Raw genomic sequence first — 23,231 nt, 5'->3', positions numbered from 1 at the left:
CAGTCACTTTCTAACTTAAATGTGTGACATCGCCCCCCCCCACTCTCCCACACACACACACCTCTGCACACCCATACCCAAGTTCAGCTCGGAGGTGTTTCCCAACTAACAAGAGCGTTCCATTGTTTGGAATCATTGTTTGAAAAATACAAATCTGACATTTATAAGTGCCTGAGGAATCGAGGAAAAAGTTTCCCTGGCTCTCTCTACTTGGCTGAGTCTCACTGACCCAACAAGTCACCTATGACAGAAGCCCTTGTACAGGGAGGATGTTTAGCATTAATTAACTTTAGCAGGCTGAGTTTTTGCAGTGTCCAGTGTTATCATTAGATTATGGAATTAATTGGTTAAAAATCATTCCAGTTCCACCCCAACTCCCCCAGGAAAGGTCTCATTTGTTACTTACCCAAGGCAGCTCATCTTTCCCTCTCGCTGCTGTATTTCATCATATCTGAGCAGAACTAAAATTGTGCACTTTACTATGTACACCAACCATATGGGCAAGGGGACTGAGCACAATGAGGAATTGGCACAGCACGTGCATTATCCCTGCTATCCACAATGAAACGGATGAAAATGTCAGCAAATTAAAATCTGCAGGAGCTTAATTCGGGATAAATGGGCTGAAATCCATTCGAAAAAAAAATCAACCTCAGCATGGAAGGAGGGGGAGTGTTTCTCCAGAAGGGGGATTTGATTGTGTGCTAAATCTATGGGTTCTTGAGGTATGCCAAACAAACACCTTGCAGGAAATATGTTAAATCATTAAGGGGGGAGAAAGGGAGGCGTATGGAGGAACCATCAAAGGAGGAGACCCAACAGCAGCAGCAGCATCCCAAAATTAAATCCAGCTAGTGCAAAGGAAAGAGCCAATCAGGCTACAGCTAGGGTTAGCAGCTAAACTGGGGATTTATAAGCTGCATTACTCTACACACAATACATGCCAGCACACAAAAATCTGCATCACATTCAGAGGTGTGCTTTAATCAGAGAAAGAATGTGCTTGTGGTGCTGGGATCCGGGGGAGGGGACAGTGCACGGTAAACTGTGGGCCAAGAGATGACAACTAAGTGCACATCCTGCGGGGGAACTTATGTGGCCCATATCACTACAGTATCTGTGTCTAGGAGTCACTGGGGCAGGCAGCAGACTTGCAGAGGACATTACTGGCTTTTGATGTCATATGGTGCTAATGATTTCCTGTCTCACACACACCTTTATAAGAGAGAGTTCAGCAGTCACTGAGTGACTGAATATGCAGCCACCGAAAGAAGTCAAAGGCACGGGCTCCTTTTCTTATGGAGAAATTCAGCATTTGTAAACCCATGGCATGCTGACCATGAATGACTGAGTCACTATAGAAAATGTAAAGGAAATTAAACAGAGATGCTGGGGAAAGGTTTCAATGCTGGTGAAAAGTACCAGAAGACTTGAGTTTCTCGGCTTATCTCCAGCACAGGTACAGAACAGCAACAAGCCTCCCCTACTCTGCTCCATCCTGACCTGACAGACCACCTCCCAAAAGGAATTCAGGCTCCAGGGCCCATTTAGTGCTTGGTCTTTCTTCTGAGACTGCCAGCAAGGAAGCCAATTAGTGCTATTTGTGGTGACGGGCTTTTTATTATGTGAACATCTTTCTACTGGATAGAAAGCATCAACTCATTTCAGCCACTAAATGACATCGGCTGGTAAGACAGACAAGGTGGGGGAGGTAATATCTTTTATTGAACCAACTTCTGTTGGTGTGCAAGAGAAGCTTTCGAGCCACACCAAGCTCTCCTTCAGAAAGGTACTCCCAGCCTCACAGCAAAATGCAAGATGGGGCAGATTATTTAGCACAAGTAATTAGCACATATTGTAAGGGACCATTAGTTGGGAATAAATTTCAGCAACCTGAGCTGAATTCAAATTGACAGCTAACAGGCAAAAGGTTCCATCTCATTTCATCTATTCTGAGTCATCCAGTCCCCTTCCAAAGGGCATTTGTTGAGTTTGCTCAATTTAGCTCAGCTTATGAGGGTCACATTCAATTCATTGGCTGCAAACACCACTGAGTGAGTCGCTGAATGAGTTCTACACAGGTGAGCTGCTATTGTGGAGACCCTTGGCTTCATGTGAACCTCATAAAAAAATGAAGTCACACTGTTCTCAGTACTGCACCAAACTCCTTACGTAGCTTATACACAGGCAAAACCACCATTCACTTAAGTGGGAGTGTGATGAGGGCACGTACCCAGTCCCTTGACTGGCAGGGAAGGGATTAACCTGTCTGCTTAGGAAGAGCCTCAGCTGCTAACAATAACTGCAGAGACAGTTAAGGAGTGGTCACATGACTGAACAGGGTCAGCTGATAACTGGGCAAGCTCTAAGCGCAACAGAAGGAGAGAGCTGTAGGGAACAGCAGGGTTCTTTTAGAATAGACCCAGAAAATGCTGGGATGCTCTCTGCAGTGGGTAGGGAGACAGCCTAGGAAACCACCAGAAAGGGACAGCAGGAACTAGGGAAGCCTGGGGAGACTCAAGGTCTGAGTGAGAGTAGCAGTACTCTCTATTCAGAGGGAACTGGGGAGCTGAGATGTGAAGGAGGGATCCAATGGACTTGTGATACTCTGATATGAGGGTGATTGGGGAATCCAGGAGGGGGGCTACAAGGATGTGGGGAACTTGGAGCTGAGGATGAAGAGTTGAAAAGACTTGGTGGTGGACTTCTTGTTTATACAGGGATGGGAGTGTAGAATGACTTTACGACTCAGCAGGAATCTCAATCACTTACAAGCACTGGAACTGGCTTATGTGAGGGGGGGAGACTGAAGTGTCTGGAGCTGGGAGATCCTGTGATGGTGTCACAGGGAGTCTTGCTTCTGTAAGGACTGAGCAGGAGTGGTGTGAACACCTCAGAATATGGTTCCTTTAGAACCCTGGTGTTTCAGGTGAATGCTGAGGACAGTGTCTTCAAAGGGTCATTGCCCATCAACTTTCAAACAAGACAGTATGTTTAATCACAAAAGGCATAGCTGGAGAAAAGCTGATGCTTAAAAAAACTCTCAGCCTTCCTCCATGTGTGTGTGCATGCCTGTGGGTGGGTTTTGTTTTTGCAGAGGTAAAGAACTTTGGGAAGGCTTGCTTTTTCTTAAAAAAAAAAAAAAAAAAAAAAGTTAGCTGGGAAATTTCTTGTTAAACTTAAAAAATGGAAACATGTAAACACATAGTTAAGGTCACTCAAACATCTTTAACTCTGTCCTTGCATCCCTGCCCACAGAACTGAAAACAAGGGGATAAATCTGCTCTCAGGACACCATACATCTGCAGCACACCAGTAACTGCAAACACCGAGAAATGATCTGACTGGCTGACCTCACTCAGGGTGATAGACTGTACGCTGCTGTATCATTCACACTGAAGTGTGTCTTTAGATCACTACAGCCAATGACTTCTGTCTTCTTTAAGACCAGGCATTTGCATCTTAAGTCACTTGATTTGGGACAATGTCCCTAATGCATGAAGGATCCCAAAGAGTAAATGCGTTGGCGTATGGGGAGACAATATAGACACTCAGGGCTGGAATTCAAAGCCTGGGCAGATGTTTTTTGAAACTCCCCCTAGATGCCTACCTACAGCTTAGATGCCTAAATAGTTTTAAAAATCTGGTCTATAGTGTCCCTGCAAGAAGTCCCACTAAAGCCAAAGGGAACGGAGGGTGCTCAGCACATGGCAATAACAGGCCCAAAGCTACTACATGCCCCATGAGGACATGTTGTTTCAGTCCATGTAGCACTGAGTTGTTCCTCTCAGGAAACTGGAGCATTCTTCAGAGTTTTTACACCAAGTGCTCTGCACAGACAGCTGTGAGCTCTACTGGATTAGAAGAGTTCCTCAGATTTGCCCAGTGCCAAACATCCTCCTTGGGGACCCAGCTGGCTCTCCAGCCAAGAGGTGATCTTGCCAGCTGCAGACTGTAGGGAACTGTTAGGTCTAAATGCTCAATCAAATGTTAAATCAAGGCCACACTTACCACAGAGCTCCTTGACCACAAAAAAATCACAACCATTAATTATACTTAGTCCTCTTTGTCTCCAGGTCTGGAGGCTTTGAATTAAAGGGAAATTATCTGCTTGCTTTGTAAAGCAGCTCCTTCTATTCCCAGATCTCACTTCTGTCTCTGCATTGTCTCCAACCCCTTTACTCCAGGGCCACACTCCACAGGTGGCCAAGAGAGTTACAGTTCAAAGACATGAGAACTGCTGTTCCTGAAGCTCTGGTGAGTGGTTTGTTGGTGCATCACCGGGTCTCTGGTTTGCTGCTGCTGCCCTGCTTCTCTGAGGGTTGGCATCAGCAAGGTGGAAAAACTAAATCTCACCTCCTCCCCCTGGACTCTGATCCTCTGGAAAGAGGCACTGAGCACCCTCTGCTCTACTGGGGTAGAGAGTGTACAGCACCTTACAGGACCAGCACAAGACAGGAGGGTGGGCAAAATTCCAGACAGCATCAACACAAAGGAGATGGAACGAGAGGGAGGAGCAATTCAAAGTACACTGTTGTATGAAAGCAAGAGGAATCCTCAGACAGGGGTGAGAGCCAAGCAAATGTACGTTACCTACCAGCCCTCAGCACAAATCATTACAGCCCCCTCCCATCCCAAACAGTCACTCCAGGACCTCCACGCTACTCAGCCTTCAGGCTGCATGTGCCCTCATGACATGTCCTCAGGCTGATTTCAGAGGAGGAAGGAGAGAGGCTGGGTATCTGTATTGTTTTTTTTTTAAATAGCTAGGAAACTAAAATAAAAGGGGAGACAGCTCCTTTCACCATTTCCTTCTGCTTGGCTTGAAATCCTTGGAGACTTCACAAGTCTGCTGTGCTGAGTAGATTTCCATACACTAGTCTAGCGAGGCTGAGAGGGGATTCCATATGCTAATCTAAGGACCCTGTTGCCCCGATACAATAACTCAGAGTTAAAGAACTTATGATTCAGTCAGTAGCATCCAGAAACCCTTATCCAGTTTGCACTGATTGCCATTCACTTGAATGTGCAGAATACAGTACAGACTGATGTGAATTACAGCCGGTGTGCACTCTACCCAGGTATTCTGTAGGTCCACACACATTTCTAATATATTAACAGCAATACCTTTCCTCAGAAAACCTCCAGATGCTTAACAAATATTCTTTTCAAAGCCTCCGAGCACTCCTGAGATGTAGGCATTATATTACCCCAAATTTACAGAAGAATAAACTGAAGCACAAAGAGGTTAAGTGACATGTCCAGGAGCAGAGTCTGAAAAAGAACTCAGGAGTAACGACTCCCTGACACCCGCTCTATCCATTAGACCAGGTTTTCTCAAAGAGGGGTCGCCGCTTGTGTAGGGAAAGCGGTGGCCAGTCTGTCCCTTGGCCCGCGCCGCTTCCAGCAACTTCCATTGGCGCAGAGCAGTGATCCACGGCCAGTGGGAGCCGCGATCGTCAGGACCTGCGGACGGGGCAGGTAAACACCCCGGCCTGCTTTCCCTACACAAGCGGTGACCCCTGTTTGAGAAACCCTGCGTTAGACCTCATTCCACCTCTGCTGCAAAGGAAATGTACCCTGACCTGTGCTATCTGTCTCTTATGCTCTACAGCAAATTCAGAGTCTCAGCCCTTTTCTTCAAGGCACTCAATGGTCTGGGTCAAGAATACCTAAAAGATCATCTAAAGTTCCAGGACAAGGACCTTGGCTGATAGCTCTGCTCCTCTGTCCCAATGGAACCTAGAGATGTAAAATATTAACCAGTTAACCAGTAAGTATTAGTCGTACTGGTTAACCCACCTTAACAGTTAACCCCTGAGCCAGCTGGCTGGCCGACCCCACCGACCCCAGCAGCCTGGGCCGGCTGGCCAGCCAGCCGACCAACCCCAGCCCCAGCCACGCTGCCCAGCCGGTCGAACCCGAGCCCAGCCCCAGGCCCTCTCCCTTTAATCAGTTAACTGTTTAAACAATATAATTTTAGTTGTTTAAAGGGTTAACTTTTTAAACAATATTTTACATCCCTAATGGAACCATCAACTACAAGGGTAAAGCTCCCCTGTGCAGTAGACTGAACTTTTCAGACACTGGTCCAAGAGTTTGAAATGAACTCCCCCAGGAACTAAAAACTACCTCATACTTCACTACCTTTGATTCCAAGTGCCAGGTGCACTTGTTCCACCTGCCTTTGCTAACAGAAACATGTAATACCGCACACAGCCAAAACCAAAAAAGCCATATGCATTTTTCCCATTAAGAAGAGGAAAGAAAAAGGAAAGGAGCACATGTGACAGATGCTAGTCATGTCACTTAATGCATTTATTGGTGGTGTGCAGATACCATGGTGATGGACCTGGTACAACATTTATCTAGACAGAAAAGAACAGAATACATCAAAAACTCAGACCCACCGAAGTTACAAAAATTAGATCTGGATCCAGATTTCAAACCTCCATCTCCAAAGTCTGGCGGTGGTTGGATCCACAGACTTGACTTAAACCCATCCCTAGTGAAAAAGGTAGAAGGATACCTGATGAAATAGATCCATCTTAAGCCATGTAGGAATAACCAAAAACTATATACAACATCCAGTAAGTCTGCAGCAAATCAGGGCATCTCATCATCTTTCATTCTGGATAGCTCACGGAAAAGCTCTGCTCAATCAGCAGCAATAGTCAAAAAAGCAAATATAATATTAGGCTAGAGAAACAATGAGATGGAGACTAATGCTGAAAATCTTCTAATACCTTTATCTGACTGAATGGTCTCTACCTGGAATACTGTATTTAGTTCATGTCAGCCTGCCTCAAAAAAGAAAACACAGAACTAGAGGGGGCTCAGAGATGCTCAATGAGAAGTTGGAGAAACTTCCTCCTGAAGAGAAAGTGAATGGTCTGAGAGCGTGTAAAGTTTTAAGAGAGGAGACAAAGAAGAAGGAACACACTTGAGGCATACTAACTAACTGTTAGAGAGAAGATTTACCCTTTTCTCATAAGGTGACATTTAATGAAACCAAAAGGCAACAAATTTAAAACTGAGCAAAGGAAATGCTTTCTACAGATCATATAATTGACCTGTGGGACTCACTGCCACACAATATCAGTGAAGCCAAGCACATAATAGAATCAGACATTTATATTTATATTCCCCATTTATTAGGGAAATAAACCCTCATGCTTGAGAGCATGAGCCAACCACAAAGTTTTGGGGGTTAGGACGGAACGTATCCAGGGCAAGTTATTCCATAATTGCCCACTAAGGGCTCCCTGGCCCCTTTCTCTGAAGTAGCTCATACTGGCCACTGTCTACCTGGCCTAGATGGATCACAGGTCTGATCTGGAATGGCAACTCCTATGTCACTATCACTACACTTCCATACATCTGTCCAGCTGGAGAACGCACAAGAGACCACGCTAAGAGAATTCTGGGGCTCAGTTCTCCCCTGTGTCTGAGCTGGGCCAGGGGAAGGGGCATCAAGGAACTTGAACCAGCTCCTTAATTCTGCACTGACAAGGCTAAGAGCCCCCCACACCAGAGTGTAAGGGGGCTGGTGCAGGTTTCTGCCAACAGGGGGTTCCTCCCCATCAGGGGAATTGAGAGCAACGTTCTGGCCCCTTCATACCACCCTAAAAGCATCACCGCACAATGTAAAATCCAATCCCTGGTGTTAAACATATACAGCAAACTCAAAAACGGAAAAAAATCCAGCACAGGCAGTTTATATTGTACATAAGGTAAGACATACAGCCTAGCTCGTGCTTCCAACAATGCAGCTGGCAAACAGGAACCTGGGTTTCTACAGCAATGTGTTCTCTCAAATTCATTTCATTAGATTAGATGGTAAATCTTTTCACCGAGCTAAGTAAACTGAGATTAGCTGCCCAGTACACTGAGCCCTCATACTCCAGCCCTAACCTTTCACACCAGGGCACAGGGAGCGATTAGGGTTTTTTTAATCACAGGAAACAAAATTTGAAGCTGTCTTGATGGCTTTGCCCTTTTGGGGAATCAGATGCTGGGGAGTGACAGCTCTGATTATGCTACAGAAATTCATGCATTAGCATCAGGAGAGTAATAGATGATAGCTACTTTGACTTCAGACTCTGATACAACATGCATTAGGGAATAATACGAACAGTGAGGAAAACAAGCAACAGGCAACACTCCATGGGCTTAGAGGTCCAGATGGAATAAGCATCTGAAAGTTCAGGTGCTCATTTGAATCCCCTGTATGGAAAAATCCTATAGAATTTCATAGGGTTGAAGACAATATAGTTCCATAGTAATGGAATAGGGTCTACAGAAATGATGTGAATACCAAAGAGAATTTCTTAAAGAATAAGGTCCTTTCTATAAGGTTTTTTGTTTTGAAGTTCAGGATGGATTTGAGTTTTGAGTGACAGTCCAGCTGGGATTTTATTCTACCCACGCTAGTTCACCTGTCTCTGCCCCAGCTGTCTGTACATTCAGTCACATACAATTTCAGTTGTTTATATTTTGTACCTATGCTTCCATAAAAATCTAATCACAGCATTCATAATCTTGATAGTGATTTTTACATAAGAACGGCCATATTGGGTCACACCAAAGGTCCATCTAGCCCAGTATCCTGTCTTCTGACAGTGGCCAATGCCAGGTGCCTCAGAGGCAATGAACAGAACAGGGAATCATCAAGTAATCCATTCCCTGTCGCTCATTCCCAGCTTCTGGCAAACAGAGGCTAGGGACACTATCCCTACCCATCCTGGCTAATAGCCACTGATGGACCTATCCTCCATGAATTTATTTAGTTCTTTTTTGAACCCTATTATAGTCTTGGCCTTCACCACAGCCTCTGGCAAAGAGTTCCACAGGTTGACTGTGCATTGTGTGAAGAAATATTTCCTTCTGTTTTAAACTTGCTGCCTATTAATTTCATTTGGTGGCCCCTTGTTCTTGTTTTAAAAGAAGGAGTAAACAACACTTCCTTATTTACTTTCTCCAAACCAGTCATGATTTTACAGACCTCTATCATATCCCCCCTTAGTCATCTCTTTTCCAAGCTGAAAAGTCCCAGTTTTACTAATCTCTCCTCATACAAAAGCCGTTCCATACCCCTACTCATTTAGTTGCCTCTTTTTGAACCTTTTCCAATTCCATCCCTAGGTCTCAAGCCCCTCCCAAAGGAGGTAAGAAACATGGTCTCCATTTCCCAAATGAGTTAGCTGAGAGACAGAGGTGAAACGAGTCCAACCTGCCCAAAGTCACACAGCAGCAGAGCTAAGAATAGAAGCCAGCGCTCATGACTCCCAGCTCCATGTCTAACTCACTGGAATCTGTTTACTCCCTTCACTGAGGAGCATTAGACAAACCTAGAAAGAAATGAACATAGCTGGAAGCTCCCTCGCCATCTGCCTCCATAGAGAAGATAATTTTCTGCCTGTAAATTCCTTAAGTGTGCCAGCTCAGCCTTGTATGTACATCTTCCTGTGTCAGAGAGTGGGCTGAGCGACAACAATATTGAGATCTTCTATAGTGTCTTCCAGCCTACACCAAGTAATGAACGAACTGTGAGGTGGGTTAGTGTGTTTCACAGATTGGGAAACTGAGACACAGAGGTGAAACAACCTGTCCCAAGATCATACAAAGGTTAATAGCAGAGCCAGGAGCAGACCCCTAATCTCCTGCAACCCTAGACGGTGCACTAGCCCCCAGAACACCCAAGATCACAATGGCTAAGCACCCAGAGAGATTCCACTAGGAACAAGATTTAATTGGAAAGGCAGAGTTAATTCAGCTAAAGGTGACAAAATCCATTATGATTATCTGGAATAATTACATGCGAAATATGCTTGGTTGGTCTTCACCCAGCAAGGGAGGCACTGCCTGAGACCTGACATCAGCTACATCTGGCCCACCCCTTCTCAGCACAGATGTCCATTCGCGCCAAGGTCTGAGATGTGCAGTTGTTGAAGTAAGGGGGGGGGGGGGAAGTGGGGCAATTTGCCCCCGGGCCCTGCAGGGGCCCCCACGAGAATATAGTATTCTATAGTATTGCAACTTTTTTTTATGGAAGGGGCCCCCGAAATTGCTTTGCCCCAGGCCCCCTGAATCCTCTGGGCAGCCCTGGCATTCCCGCTCTGATTGCCACTAGGTCAGAGAGAATCAGAAGTTCCACACACACCAGGAGCTGCAGATGGTTGAAAGGCGACAAGCATGGATGGGTACCAGGAAGCTGAGCCCATCTCTCAGTCATGTTTCAAAGGTGGCCATCGCCTGATTAATGATTCACTGTTTCTTTCTCCTAAAGGAAGCTACATGTGGTAAATACACATGGTAAGGTGACAATATTTTCAATTGAAACATGGTGTGATGCCGCATGAAGAAGGCGGGCAAGATGGGCTGCGAGCTCCCATCACTCTCTTTGAGTTGCAGTTCCCTTTGCAAAGATTTCTAAGACCCCAGGAGTGGCGCCAGGGTTTTTGGTGCCCTAGGCGGGGGTCCTTCCGCGCTCCCGGTCTTCGGGGCACTTCGGCGGCGGGTTCTGGAGCGAGTGAAGGACCCGCCGCAGAATTGCCGCCAAAGACCCGGAGCGCGGAAGGACCCGCCGCCGCTGAATTGCCGCCAAGGGCGGCAAAATGCCGCCCCCCCAAATCCTGGCACCCTAAATGGAAGCACCGGCCCTGTAAGACCCTGTGCATGGAGGACAGTTGTTATGGTAACCGTAATATCTTACAATTCCACTGATTAAACAGGAATTGGAAAGCCAGGCCCAGAGTGGAGCCAGATGGAGGCCTGATTTCCCTAATGAACATCATCTCTGACAGACCATAATCCCTATCATGTGTCCTGCATGCAGACAGCATCCCACTGCAAAACAGACCTGGCACTGCTTGGCCATAAAAAGAATGTGCAGCGCCTGCTATACAGACTGTGGGCCCAATCCTGATCTCACTTACAGCAGGGTATTTCCACTGAAATCAATGTGTAACTGAGCTCAAAGTCAAGGCATCTGTGCACGGGGTATGCACACCCATGCCATCATCAGCATTAAACAATCATAGTCTACTAAGGACCACTGTACTAGCCAGAGTGACCACGGTTGATGGGGTTGCACCAGGCATCACATAGTGAAGTTCCCAGATCTGGCTCAATCCTGCAAATCCACAATTCTCTTGGATAGCCCATGGGCGGAGCCAGGTAAGGTCAGGGCGTGCACCCCTTTGCATGTCAATGGAGAGTTTGAGAGCACAGTGTACTGGGGTGGTTTGCCCATCCTATCAACCTGGCCAAAGAGCATGAAACACCTGTTTTGAATATAATGAGTGACTGAAGAAAAGCCAGATCTCTGTGACATTATGCCCATATGCTGTGCCTAATGCTCATTTACGACTCAGGCCCTTTTACACTGCTCTGGCCGTGACTGTAAATGTCATTTAGGACTACTTTAAGGGTACGTTACACTGCCAGACTAGTGTAAAGTGTTTTTTTTTGTAAATGAGAATCAGGTCCTCACTCTTTACACTTAAAGAGACATGCACAAAGGCTCTTTCTGCATAGGAAAATCTAACATCTATGTTCCAAGTGCTGTTTGCAGACACACACCACAGCTTAGCCACTCTAACTGATGTGTTTCAGGCTCCTTTTGGAGTAATGGTACAGGCCACTCTCTCCGCCACTCGCTGAGAAAAGGAGCTTCAAGGGCAGTAATTTTCCTGTACAACCTTTATGCAGGGATTCAAGCAGTGCTGTAAGTGCTAAGCCCAGAAAAACCAACTGCTGTGAGCTAGTGTATCTACCAGCAGGTGGGGAAAGATTCAGGTACGTTGCATATACATGGACGTGCAGCACCCTTGAGGTGCAATACACACACACCCTCCTTTGCACACACATAAATAAACACCTTCTTCTTGGCATACACACACACTACCTCCACATTCCCAAGACACTTCAAACTCTACCCTTCCCCCCCCACACACACACACACAGAAGCAGAAAAGGAGCAAAAAGCATTGCCAAGGATAGTCTCATCCAGAGGCTCAGAGATGGCGCAATATTTAAAGCCAAGCAAACTTTTTTCCTACAGAGCCTGTAAATGGCTGACGCCAAGTGATCTCCCAGCCTTTCACTGCGCCCTCATTAGGTGTTTCCGCTGTGCTGGGTGTAAAAGCTGAGAGGAAATGTCCCATGGGAAACAGGAAATAATGAATTTGCCACTAATTCATCACTGTGTGATATTAAAAGAAAATTACCAAGCACAGAGCCTGCTTGTATCCTTCTGATTTCCCATCTCCCTCTCCACTTTCCCCACCACTAGGAGTTCACACTCAGGGTCAGGGGAAGGGAAGCTGTATTGTCTGGAAACATCACTGGAGCTTGAGATGTGAGCTGTTTTTTTCCTTCTCATAATAACAATATTTTCCCATCAAGTTTTGAAAGACAAATTATCCTGACAAGACCTTGCAGAGCCTCTGGCCCCCTGTTTTTCTCATGACAGACAGCAAGTGTTGGGATGGCACATGGCAGGTCAGTGCTGTAATTGCAGGCTTCTCAGCTCCACAGAAAGCTGACACTAGGGCTGTCGGATGGACCAAGGCTTGCAGTGTGTTTACTGGGAAATGGAAAGCCAGCCACTTCAGAAGTCTAAAATCAGGCTAAAGATCCCCGACTTTGGGAATTTTATCACTGTCTTCAAAGGGAGCAGGATCAGTCCCTGTTTGTTCATGGGAGACAATGGGTTTGTGCCACAGATTAATTTAAATAGTGCTGTTCGTTCTGGGGATCAGGACAAACTGGAAGGAATTCAGAGAAGAGCACCATAATCATAAAGGGCTGGAGGGGCTGATTTATGGGGAGAAATGAACAATGCTAACTATGCAAGGCCGGGTTCCGAACTGCCATTCAGACGGGGCAGCATTTTACACCTGCTTTGCACTGGTGTAAATGACAACAAAAAGTGGAAGGCAGGGGAGAATGAAGCCAGTAGGTCTTGGCCTTAGGGTGGCATGAGAAAAGTCTACAGTACTCGTTCTCCTCTCATTTATCTTAGTGTAATTCAGGAGTCGCCTATTGACATCAGTAGAGTTACATCAATATACAACTCGTGTAAGTGAAAGCAGAATCAGGCCCCACAAGATTTTTAACGGTGTAAATACCAAGAAGGGGAAGGGATTTTGTAGGGTGATCCAGGGAGTCAGGACTCCTGCTGATGGGGTAAAATTGAGCAAAGGAACATGCAGAAAAGCATCCTGGCAGTGAGATTTATTAGGCCACACAACAGTCTCCCAAGGGATGTGGAAGCATTTGGGGCATCTAGACAATTAGACAAAGCACAGAAGTAGACTAGAGAGCAATCCTGAATGGGACGTGACCCATCTTTCATTTCTAATGTTCTATTATTCTAGAATTACATAGTCACTTAGCAGTCACTCTACAACCAAGGCTACTGAGGGAGTTTTCTCCTCTTTCCTTGAAAGAGTGCCATAAATTTGGTGCTTTGCAAAGTGGTTTATTTGAATTGACATTACTAATTGGTGTTTCCCAGACCCAGGGCATCCATGAGTGTTTGCAAGTGTGTGACCCATAGAAATGGCAACATGCCATCCCGGGGCACAGGAGGCAGTTGAGCTCAGACACAGCACTCTGCAATGGCAACAGACAGGTAGAAGGTAAAAATCTGCCAGCCAATCTGGCAGAGATGAAGCCTTGCCAGCTCTCACTCATTCTGATTCACTCTCCGGCCCCCAGCCTCCCCACACAGAAGTCTGCCTCTGCTGCTCGTCAATCCATCACCCCCGTGACTGAACCCGAATTTATCTCCAGTTTTCTAATTGTGGATTTTGGTTTATTTTCCATCACCTTCCTTGGTTAATTTCCAGACAGTCTGTAGCTAATTTAATTTCTATTTCAAATGATGTCCAAAAAAAGGGATCCAATTAAAATGTTGTTAGTAGATGGAATGACTCACCAAGAAAAGCAACAAACCAGAACATTTTTGTGAACTTGACAATAGGAGATTTCATCCCTCAGTGACGTTAGCCACAGTGACCGTCACCTCTGCAAGCAGGGTTAAGTATGACACATGCCCATGTGCTAGGGCACACATCTCTAACCAGCTGACTCCTCTACCTAGTGAATGCACTTGCCATGCAAACGTGTCCTGCACAATACTGTAGCTGGGACTCGAACCAAGAGCCTGTGATCTGTAAGCAGAGATTGTTGCAAGTGAGTTAAATGAGAGTGTCCTGCTGGCTAATCCATGGCCTTATGAACTTCACACTGGAAAGAATTCAGGCCCGTCTGCTCTAATTTACAAGCCCCCTCACTTGAGCTCCAGGACACTGTCAGTTAGCTGTAGTCATAGCTCCGTGGGGCTCCAGCAAAGGGTGACATAGTCATACATGCTGGAGTAGGTCTAATATTCGACACAAACGCTAGTCATAAGGTGCTAGATTTTCTACTGAACTCACCACCGAGCAGCTCCCACGGAGAACAATGTGTAAATGTCAACTTTTGACAATCTGTCCTTGTGCTATGTTGAGTTAGTCTCAGCTGTGAGTTAGCATCTCCTGGCAAAGCTGATCTGGTCTCAGTCAAGACTCTGCTCCCCTTGGTAGGAGTCAAAAAAAAATAGTCTCCGCTGAAAGTCACTGTGCAAGTCTTACACTTCCCAAATCAAGAAAGTGAAAGATTCTTAGTGCTGCTGGTTGCAATGAAGGATTGGAACTGTCTCTATAATTACAGCCCAATGCCCTTCATCCATATTCACCTCCACCACCTAGACACCCCATGTATTAATTACCTGCATGACAACATGATAGTTACTGATCACTTTGTACCTGATATTGTCAATGAGAAGTTGATGGGATTCTTTGGTGAGAATCATGGAAAGGGTGTAAGCCAAGTATTCCACCTTCCTCTCTGCCGCATACTGTTTCAAGATGGTGAAAACTTTCTCTTTTATCTCTGGCTGATCTCCGAGAATTTCATCAGCCTGTGTGGGAGTGGTAGAAAGATACACATTAATAGAGGAAGAAACTGACATGAAACTCAATGGAAATAAATCCATCAGAAACACATACATAATTGTATTACCTGGACCAACACAAAAGAGAGGAAACAATTTATTTAAAAAACAATCAAACACATCCTTTATCACCAAATGATCATGTTAGATGCTAGTAACACAAACTCAGGGCTCCCTAGGACTTCACAACTGTCCTTTATCACATGTGATGGCCAGTGAGAACTTTACAGCAACAGCAAGATTAGAAATTCTCGTACTTCAAAAGCACAGAACCCCACACATGAGCTCAAAGATGACCTTCATTTGCAGTGTAGGGCATGACACAGTCGAGCAGTTCTGATTCTATCCTAACCCTTTAATTACTGCTTGATTACACAGAGTGATATTTTCTTGCTATTGATTTCTTAAAATGCTGCAGAAAAATAGGAAATTAACCTTAGAGAAACTCTTGCCTTGGTGCAGAAAGTGGGAAGGGGCCATGTTAGCTCATGGTTCCCAACCACTGGGATGTGTGCCACTGCTGGTACCTCAGACTTTTCTGACTGAGATACCGAGCTCCCTTTCTCTGCCTTAATGAAGAGCCTTGATACTAGTCTTCGGTGCATCTTGGCTAGCCTTCAATCACTCAGTTACACATACTCTGACCCATAGCGGACCCTGGCAAGAGGGTCATGACCCTGATAAATCCCATCTCTGAGATATAAATAAATGGGAGGCATCAATAGGTACTGGCAGATACAGCTGAGCTCAAGGTCTTAGTCTAGTTACTCTGTTACTACAGTTACCCTAAAAGATTGGAACCTGCTGTGTAAGCTGGCTTTGGAGCCATCTGCTCACCCTGGAATTTATGACTTCAGAGAGTCTGCATTCTAGGCAAATGTTCTCCAGAAACAATAAATGCCAAGCAAGCAGAAAACTGTCTGAGATCCCCCCGACCCTTGTTCCTCTTTTGTTTGCTTTTCCATTGGTGAAACATTTTCTGGGCCAAGCAGTGACCCCCAAATGCTGCAGGCATCTGACTTACTGGGGCAGGGCACTGCTAGGAAAGCTCTTAATCAGCTCCTGCCACCCCGTTACACTGACAAATACAGGTTGGAAATAGTAGCCAGATAACTCATTCACTCTCTGCTCCTGAGTAACAAAGGGACTGCACCTTTCCTTCGGTTGGGTTCTCTCCACTTCACAAAAATATCTAAAATGAGCAGAAAATAAAACCCATCTGAGAAGTGCCACATGCTGGGTGACAGAGACCTTTACATAAGAAAAGGAGCTATTGCCTCCTGGTCCTTGTTCCACTTTGAAGTTCTCCAAAGTCACTTCTCACAGGTGTTTCTAACCTACATCACAAACCACAAGGTACTTTCCAATTTGAAAAAGCCATCATGTGACAACTAATGAAATTCCCAGTAAGCAGCAGACATTTCAAGGTTATTAAATCTGGAGCAATAAAGACAGCAGTTACACAGCGTACAGATTCACATGCTCCTTACTCTCAAGTACCAGTGCAGTGTTTACAATTAACCTGGTATTTTCAGTGGGCCAGATCCTGAGGTCCTCCTGTTAAAGTTTTTGCTGAGTCATGACTTCAGGACTTAGCCCAAAAGAAATTATAAAACTTAGTCATATAACGAAAATTCTGGGCCAGAATCCTGGGTGCCCTCTGGCTGCTCCAGCCATAAACCCAGCGATCTAGCGAGTTAAACATCCCCCTGCCTAGAAGAATCCTTGGGGTGGAGCACAGCTACCAAAGCATCTCCTACACTACACCCTCCAGCTACTTTCCCCTCTCCTCTCCTCCCCATGCAGGGACTTGACTTGGGAAAAGAAATTGGCAGGGCATCTCTACATCCCTGCAATTCTCAGCTCTAGAGTGGCCCCTTGGGCCATGGTCAACTGGGTGTAAAGTAGCACAGCTGGCTTGGCAGCCATAAGAGGGAAGACAGGATGGGCAGTGGCAGGACAAGCTGCCCTTCCTTTGCCTTACTGAGGCACATAAATATGACCTGAAGGGGCTACGACTAGGGATAAGAGATGTTTCAGTCTCCATGATCTGTTCATCCTTGACTGCCAACAAGGGGGCCTAATGGTGCAAACAGTATCATCTACCATTGGGAAGGGGACTGGGACCAGTCATCTCATTCATTACTCAGCAGCCACCAATCACTTGGGCTCAGTTTACATTGTAAATTCTTCAGGCCAGGGACTGTCTTTTTCATTGTTATGATTGTCTGTATGGTGCCTGGCACACGCCTGGGTGCTCAGTGAATAACAACAGGAAAGGGTGACCTGGAACTGAAAGCCTAAGTATCATTATTATGTCCTGACAAAGCCCCACCCCACCTCACCATTCTGACAAAGAACAACAAGCGAGGAGGCCAGAACCCCATCTCTAGGTCCATTCTTCCCCTCAACTTCTGTAGCTCCCCTTGGAGTGGGCCAGACTGGAACATTAAGTCCAATAACACACAAGGAACAGATCCTGGATCAGTGACTCAGATACTGGGAATGTTTGGATGCAGATTTTGAGCCCCCCAGGTCAGGAATAGGGCAGTGAGGGTTTGGGTTCATGTCCACAGCATAGCTAGCCATGACAATAATACCAATACTGGCACGTGAGTCACCCAGCCCCCTCCATGAGTGCTGTTAGCCCAGGGAATCAAATAAGTTAATGATCTAGCATTCAGTGTAGGAAAAGCCTCCTGCATCTTGGGCTCACTGAGCACACAGCAGAGAACCCAGTGCTACCACAAGCACCCTTCAACCTTTTAGCATGTGACCAGAGCCTGGACCCCAGTGATGTTGTGAAATAGAGGTGAGCTACTAGTGCATTCTGGGTAATAACATGCAGATGAGCTTCCCAAGCATATTCCCCCCCTCCCCCCCGGCTTTTTGGCTTATTCTATCCAGTTCTACCCAGGGGCGGCTCTAGCAATTTTGCCGCCCCAAGAACGGCGGCACGCCACGGGGGGCGCTCTGGCGGTCACCGGTCCCGCGGCTCCGGTGGGCCTCCTGCAGACGTGCCTGCAGAGGGTCCGCTGGTCCCGCGGCTCCGGTGGCGCATCCGCAGGCACGCCTGCGGGAGGTCCACCGGAGCCGCCTGCCGCCCTCCCGGCGACAGGCAGAGCGCCCCCCGTGGCATGCCGCCCCAAGCGCGCACTTGGCGCGCTGGGGTCTGGAGCCGGCCTTGGTTCTACCACCAGCAGCTCTAACTGAAGCAGCGTTTACCAATAAAGGATGGAGGGAAGCACTCTATTGGGTTTTATTATTTTCTGCAGCTTGTTGAAAATTAGGCTACTTAAAACATCAGAGCCATTACACTCTCATTCCTGAAACCAGCAACCCACAAAGCTCTACAAACTCATTTCCTCTCAACACTCTGGGGAACAAGAGGCTGGATGAGCTGGTGCAGAAACAAAGTGTGTGGAGGGATTACTGCTTGCAAGCAGTGCAAACTGATTAAAGTTACATAGAGATGCAGCAACCATACCTACATGGCTAAATCCAGCTCCACTTCCATGAATGGTCCCATTGACCTTACAGGCACACGTTGCACGAGGAAGAGCCTTTCCAAAATCATTAATGTGCTTGCTTCCTAAATTTTAATGACAATCATCCAAGAAATATTTACTGTGGTTTAATCCAATTGCATTAGACAGTGTAAAATAGACCAACACCTTCATCCATTTGTTAATCCTCAATAATCAGGAGGTATCTGTCTAACATGCAGTGGAACTGCCTTTGGAATCATAAATTAAATGTATATTTGTGAGCCCTTAATTTAAAGCTTGACTGAAGAGCGAGATTCAGCTGATACTGACACATCTCTTTACTAATGTCTTGGTGTTTATCAGCTTGGGATCAACAAACACAACCCGGTTATTTCATAACAGTATTTTAAAAAGTTACTTTGAAATGGAAAGTAGGAAGATTAAAGAAACAACTGTGATCAAATTTATAATTAGCAAGAGGTGATGAGTTTGGCAAATTACCCACCGGGTAACCATCAGGAATACAATGAAGCTGTAATTACTTTGATTTTTTTCCTTTGCTGCAAAATAAGAGCTAAATTTTTTAAAGGCTGATATGATAAAACTCTAAATGAATATTTAGATGCTGAAGAGAAGGATATCTGGCCTTACAGATTATCGCTTAACAATAATTATATTTTCATGGTGAAAAATTAATAATACTTGGCTCTTCTCTTCAGCCTTCCATCCAAAGATCTTAACACCCTTTGCAAACATTAATTCATTCTCACAATCCTCATCTGTAAAATGATGAGGCACAGAAAGGGGAAGTGATTTGCTTATGGTCACCATCCAGATGGTCAATGGCAGAGCTGCATATAGAACCCAGGAGTCCTGATTCCACTCTCACTAACCCAAGTTTTATCCAAATGTAACTCCACTGACTTCTATTAGGGTCACACTAATTTACACAGTTATAAATAGAACAAAATCTGGCCCCAAGTCTCTTGACTCCCAAACCTATGTTTTAACCACAAAACCATCTTGACAAATCAGGCTCCTCCCACAAGACCATCCCCCTTCTCCTTTTGAAGACATTTCTGATAACAGTAAAAGAGAATGTTCCCAAAACTTGCCTCTGTGAACCCTTCCACTGCACAGATAGAATCCATGCATGGGAACATTCTCATTTCCAGCTGGATCTGAGTGGCACACCCCTGATTTTCAGACATTCAGAGAACCCACATCTCAAACTGAAGTCAATGGGAGATGGAAGAACTCAGCCCGAAGTCAGCCCCCAACACTCTGCCTGGCACTGAAAATACTATACACACCAGAAAAACTGTAGCAGGCAATGAGAGCCTAAGGCATAGCTAGGCTGCCAGGACTCTGCCTTCAGCAAAAAGTGGCAAGAGAAAGGCAGCTCCACAGGTTTCCTGTGACTTACATGGTGGAAGGGAAATAACAGGAAATGGCCAAGACACCAGGCAAGACCTCCTTGTTTATGCATGAATATATGGGGTCCAGCCTCGACCAGGAAATAGCCGCAACCCAGAGTCCCTGACCCAAATCACATCTGGCCCCCAATATTTGAGCACACCTGGGGTGACTGACAGATTTATATGGAAATCACATAAAACTCAATGACTTGAGTGGAGCTACCCTGATGTACACCGGCTGAGGATATGGCCTTTTGGTCTTTGCATTTTGTGAACAAACCCAATGGTAACATGGTAAAACTCCAGGGGAGTTGAATTCCTGAGACCAGAAGTGTCCCAGTTTCACTCAACTCAAACATCAGTGACCCCAGTACATGAGAAAAGGGAAAACAAGGATCTATATTATCCAAATCTGCTAAGATGTTACTGGACAGATTCTGTTAGTAGAGCTCAATCACGAATAATACTTTGTGTGTTGACTCTGTGTGCACCCCTTCCTTGAGTGACGAGCTCCACTAAATGCTCTAATAACAATCATCTATGAACACGTGGATCTGGCCACACAGCCTCCTCCCCTTCCCTGGCTTTAGCCAGACTCACAGTGCCCTGCTAGACAGCCATCTGGCCCTGCACCCTTGGTTTTACCTTCTTGTTGAATTCCTGGGCCTTCTGTTTTCTCTCTTGGTGGATGGCGTCGGCGTTTTGGACAAATCCCCGTACACTGCTGCTGGTCCATCTCTGTACCCGCCCAAGCCGCAGCAGCCCCAGTCTCAGAGCCTTCCCTTGGCAGGATTTGATCATGGCAGCTGCTGCTTCATAAAGCTTCACTGGGATCCCGTTGACTTCCAGCATGTAGTCTCCCGGTTTGATTCCACACTCAGAAGCAGGTGAGTCTGAGGCTACGCTCTCCACTTGCAGGGCGTTGCCACTGTTACACATCAGGCTGAAACCAAACTTTCCATCCGGGCCAGGATTGACATGCATCTGCTGGATGCGTGAGACCACTCCAATGCTGGGAGGCACATTCTCACACTGCCTCGCTAGGTTGATGAGAGTCTCGCAGTTCATGGCGGAAACATGCTGGCCTTCTATCTCCAAGATCTGGTCTCCTGGCTGAAGACCAGCTACATAAGCGCTGCTGCCTTCTTCTACTGCAAGGATGTAGCAAGGACCATTTCCACTTATTTTAAACCCAAACTCTTCAGGCCACCCCTGATTGGTAGCCGGCATGGTTGTAACTTGAGAGGGAGAGAAGAAAAAAGTTGTCAAATTGTTTCCCATACAGTAAGAACATTAGGTCCAGCTGAAGTTATTTATATAGGATGCCCTCTGGTGGGAATTCTAGTCTGCTCTGTGTTCTCATCCCTTTGGAAAGGAAATGCCCATGATAGGGTGGGGAGAAGATCCTTTTTATCCCTCCCTACAAACTGCTCCTTATCCTTCTAGTCTAGTCCTTTTGTTTCCTTTGGAAGCAAACTAACTGTCTTACCTGCGTAATGAAACCATCATTTCATATTCCTGGTAATGTCACCCTAAAAACCAGGTCACACAAATGACTCAAAATGGCGTACTATAACAAATATTTCTCATTACACAATGACTGCAAACATATCTGTATTAGAATTTGCCATATCCTCTAGATCCTGCTGGGATGAGCACTCACAGGCTTCACATGGGGAAGGTGACATTGCACTCGCACCAGTCTGGCCATGACAAGGTAAGCTGCAACACCCTTTATGTGGTACTGACCCACTTTCAGTATAATGAAGGGTAAACCCAGAATTTAAGAAGAGGATGTATGAAAGGCCTGAGGCATGAGTAAGAACAAAGGATCTGATTCTGCTTCCACTGAAATCAATGGTGTGATACTGGCAGGCCAGGTGCCAGCTCTTGCCCAGGCTGCAGGCATCAGCTAAGAACTGGCAAACTCAGAACTGGAGACCAGACCAGTTCACTTATGTGTTGCTCAACATAAGTATTAGTCTTATAAGAATGTAGTTAGTGTTTAGAGTCTATAGAACGTTTGTATAACGCTGCTTATTTGTAATGTTTGCATTCCATGCTATAAGGAAATACCGTATGTAAGTTTTGCTTTGCAACTTTGAAAATGTTTGCTCTAAACTTGTGACCTCAGATGGGAAGGGTGTTTCCCCCAGCCAGTCCAGAAGAACTATCGAAATCAGATGGGCCATCAAGGAACATTGCAATACAAATAATTGGTGAATGGCCCTATCGCACCTTGGGAATGTTACATGCAAGGAAGCTCATCCTATGGACTTGGAGGCTGAGTGAAGGAAATAAATCAAAGACACAGGAAAGTCTTCCATCTCTTTGCTGTTTGAACTCTCACAGGCCAGAGACACCAAACTGAAGTCAGAGATCCCCCAGGGCTATGCCTGGGTCCGCCCTGAAAGAATCTTGAATTCACCGATTACTACAACTGTCACTCTCAGGATTTAGATTCCAACTCATTTTTGTGTATATGTTTCTTTCCATTAACCTGTAAATAACTCCCTTCCTTCTTTTTCCTAGTTAATAAAACTTTAGATCGTTTTTTACAGGATTGGCTACAGGTGTTGTCTTTGGTGTAAGATCTAGGGTACCAGTTGATCTGGGGTATGTGACTGGTTTCTTGGGACTGGAAGCAATCTGAACATTTTGTGATTTTTGGTGTAAGTGACCATTTATCACTACATCCAGCTTGCCAGGGTGGCAAGACAGACTGGAGAGTCTAAGGGGACTGTCTGTGACTCCATGACGAGATTGTTATAGTGACCCAAGAGTTGAAATGTGTTGTTACCGGCTTGGTGAAATGTAATTATAGAACATACCACCAGTTTGGGGTGTCTGCCCTCTTTTTGACAGTCTGCCCTGCGGCAGGCACTCAAGGTCATGAGCCACTACAGAGAGCCTGACAAATGGCAAAACTCCCATTGACTTAATGGGGAAGATCAAACCACAAAAGAAGAGTCAGGCTCACCAGCCATTAGTGTTTGTGGAAGAAGCACACACTGAAGGGGAAACTGGAACATGTGATCATCAAGGCTTCTTTAAACACTCCAGAGCAACATCCTTGAACCTCCTTCTCAGCTGCACTGGATTCACTAAATAATTTGTAGGCACATCCATTAACTGTCCTTTGATACTCGCTAAATAATTTGCATACAGACTCACTTGCTCTCCTTTGATCCAGCCTCTCTATGAAGACGCTGTTTACTCTCAGATTTATTTATTACACATTATTTAACATGCATTCAGCATGTCTGAAAAGCTAATAGAGACAGGGCCCTTGCAATCAAAATATTCCAAAGGAAATAAAAA

At 45.7% G+C, this 23,231-nt stretch overlaps 1 protein-coding gene and 1 long non-coding RNA gene across 7 annotated transcripts in view; one reads left to right on the top strand and one right to left on the bottom strand.

The window, feature by feature from the left end:
* LOC120372949 (Grid2 interacting protein) overlaps positions 1-23,231 on the bottom strand; it is an 85,634-nt gene that overhangs the window by 60,711 nt on the left and 1,692 nt on the right. For 5 of the 6 annotated variants that reach the window (XM_039490532.1, XM_039490537.1, XM_039490533.1 and 2 more), the window contains exons 2-3: positions 20,556-21,148; positions 14,817-14,971 (exon numbers count right to left, since the gene is read on the bottom strand). In XM_039490532.1, the coding sequence (XP_039346466.1) occupies positions 14,817-14,971; positions 20,556-21,148 (748 nt within the window). Of the gene's footprint in view, positions 1-406; positions 465-14,816; positions 14,972-20,555; positions 21,149-23,231 lie in introns of those variants that run through there. The other variant, XM_039490539.1, reaches the window with a different exon arrangement.
* On the top strand, positions 2,632-3,531 carry LOC120372957. The gene is made up of 2 exons (XR_005585290.1): positions 2,632-2,929; positions 3,259-3,531. It is a non-coding gene; the product is annotated as an uncharacterized LOC120372957 (long non-coding RNA).

Source organism: Mauremys reevesii, linkage group 10 (genome assembly GCF_016161935.1).
Source record: "Mauremys reevesii isolate NIE-2019 linkage group 10, ASM1616193v1, whole genome shotgun sequence".
NCBI classification, from domain to species: Eukaryota; Metazoa; Chordata; order Testudines; family Geoemydidae; genus Mauremys; species Mauremys reevesii.
This window is presented reverse-complemented; position numbering and strand designations above follow the sequence as displayed.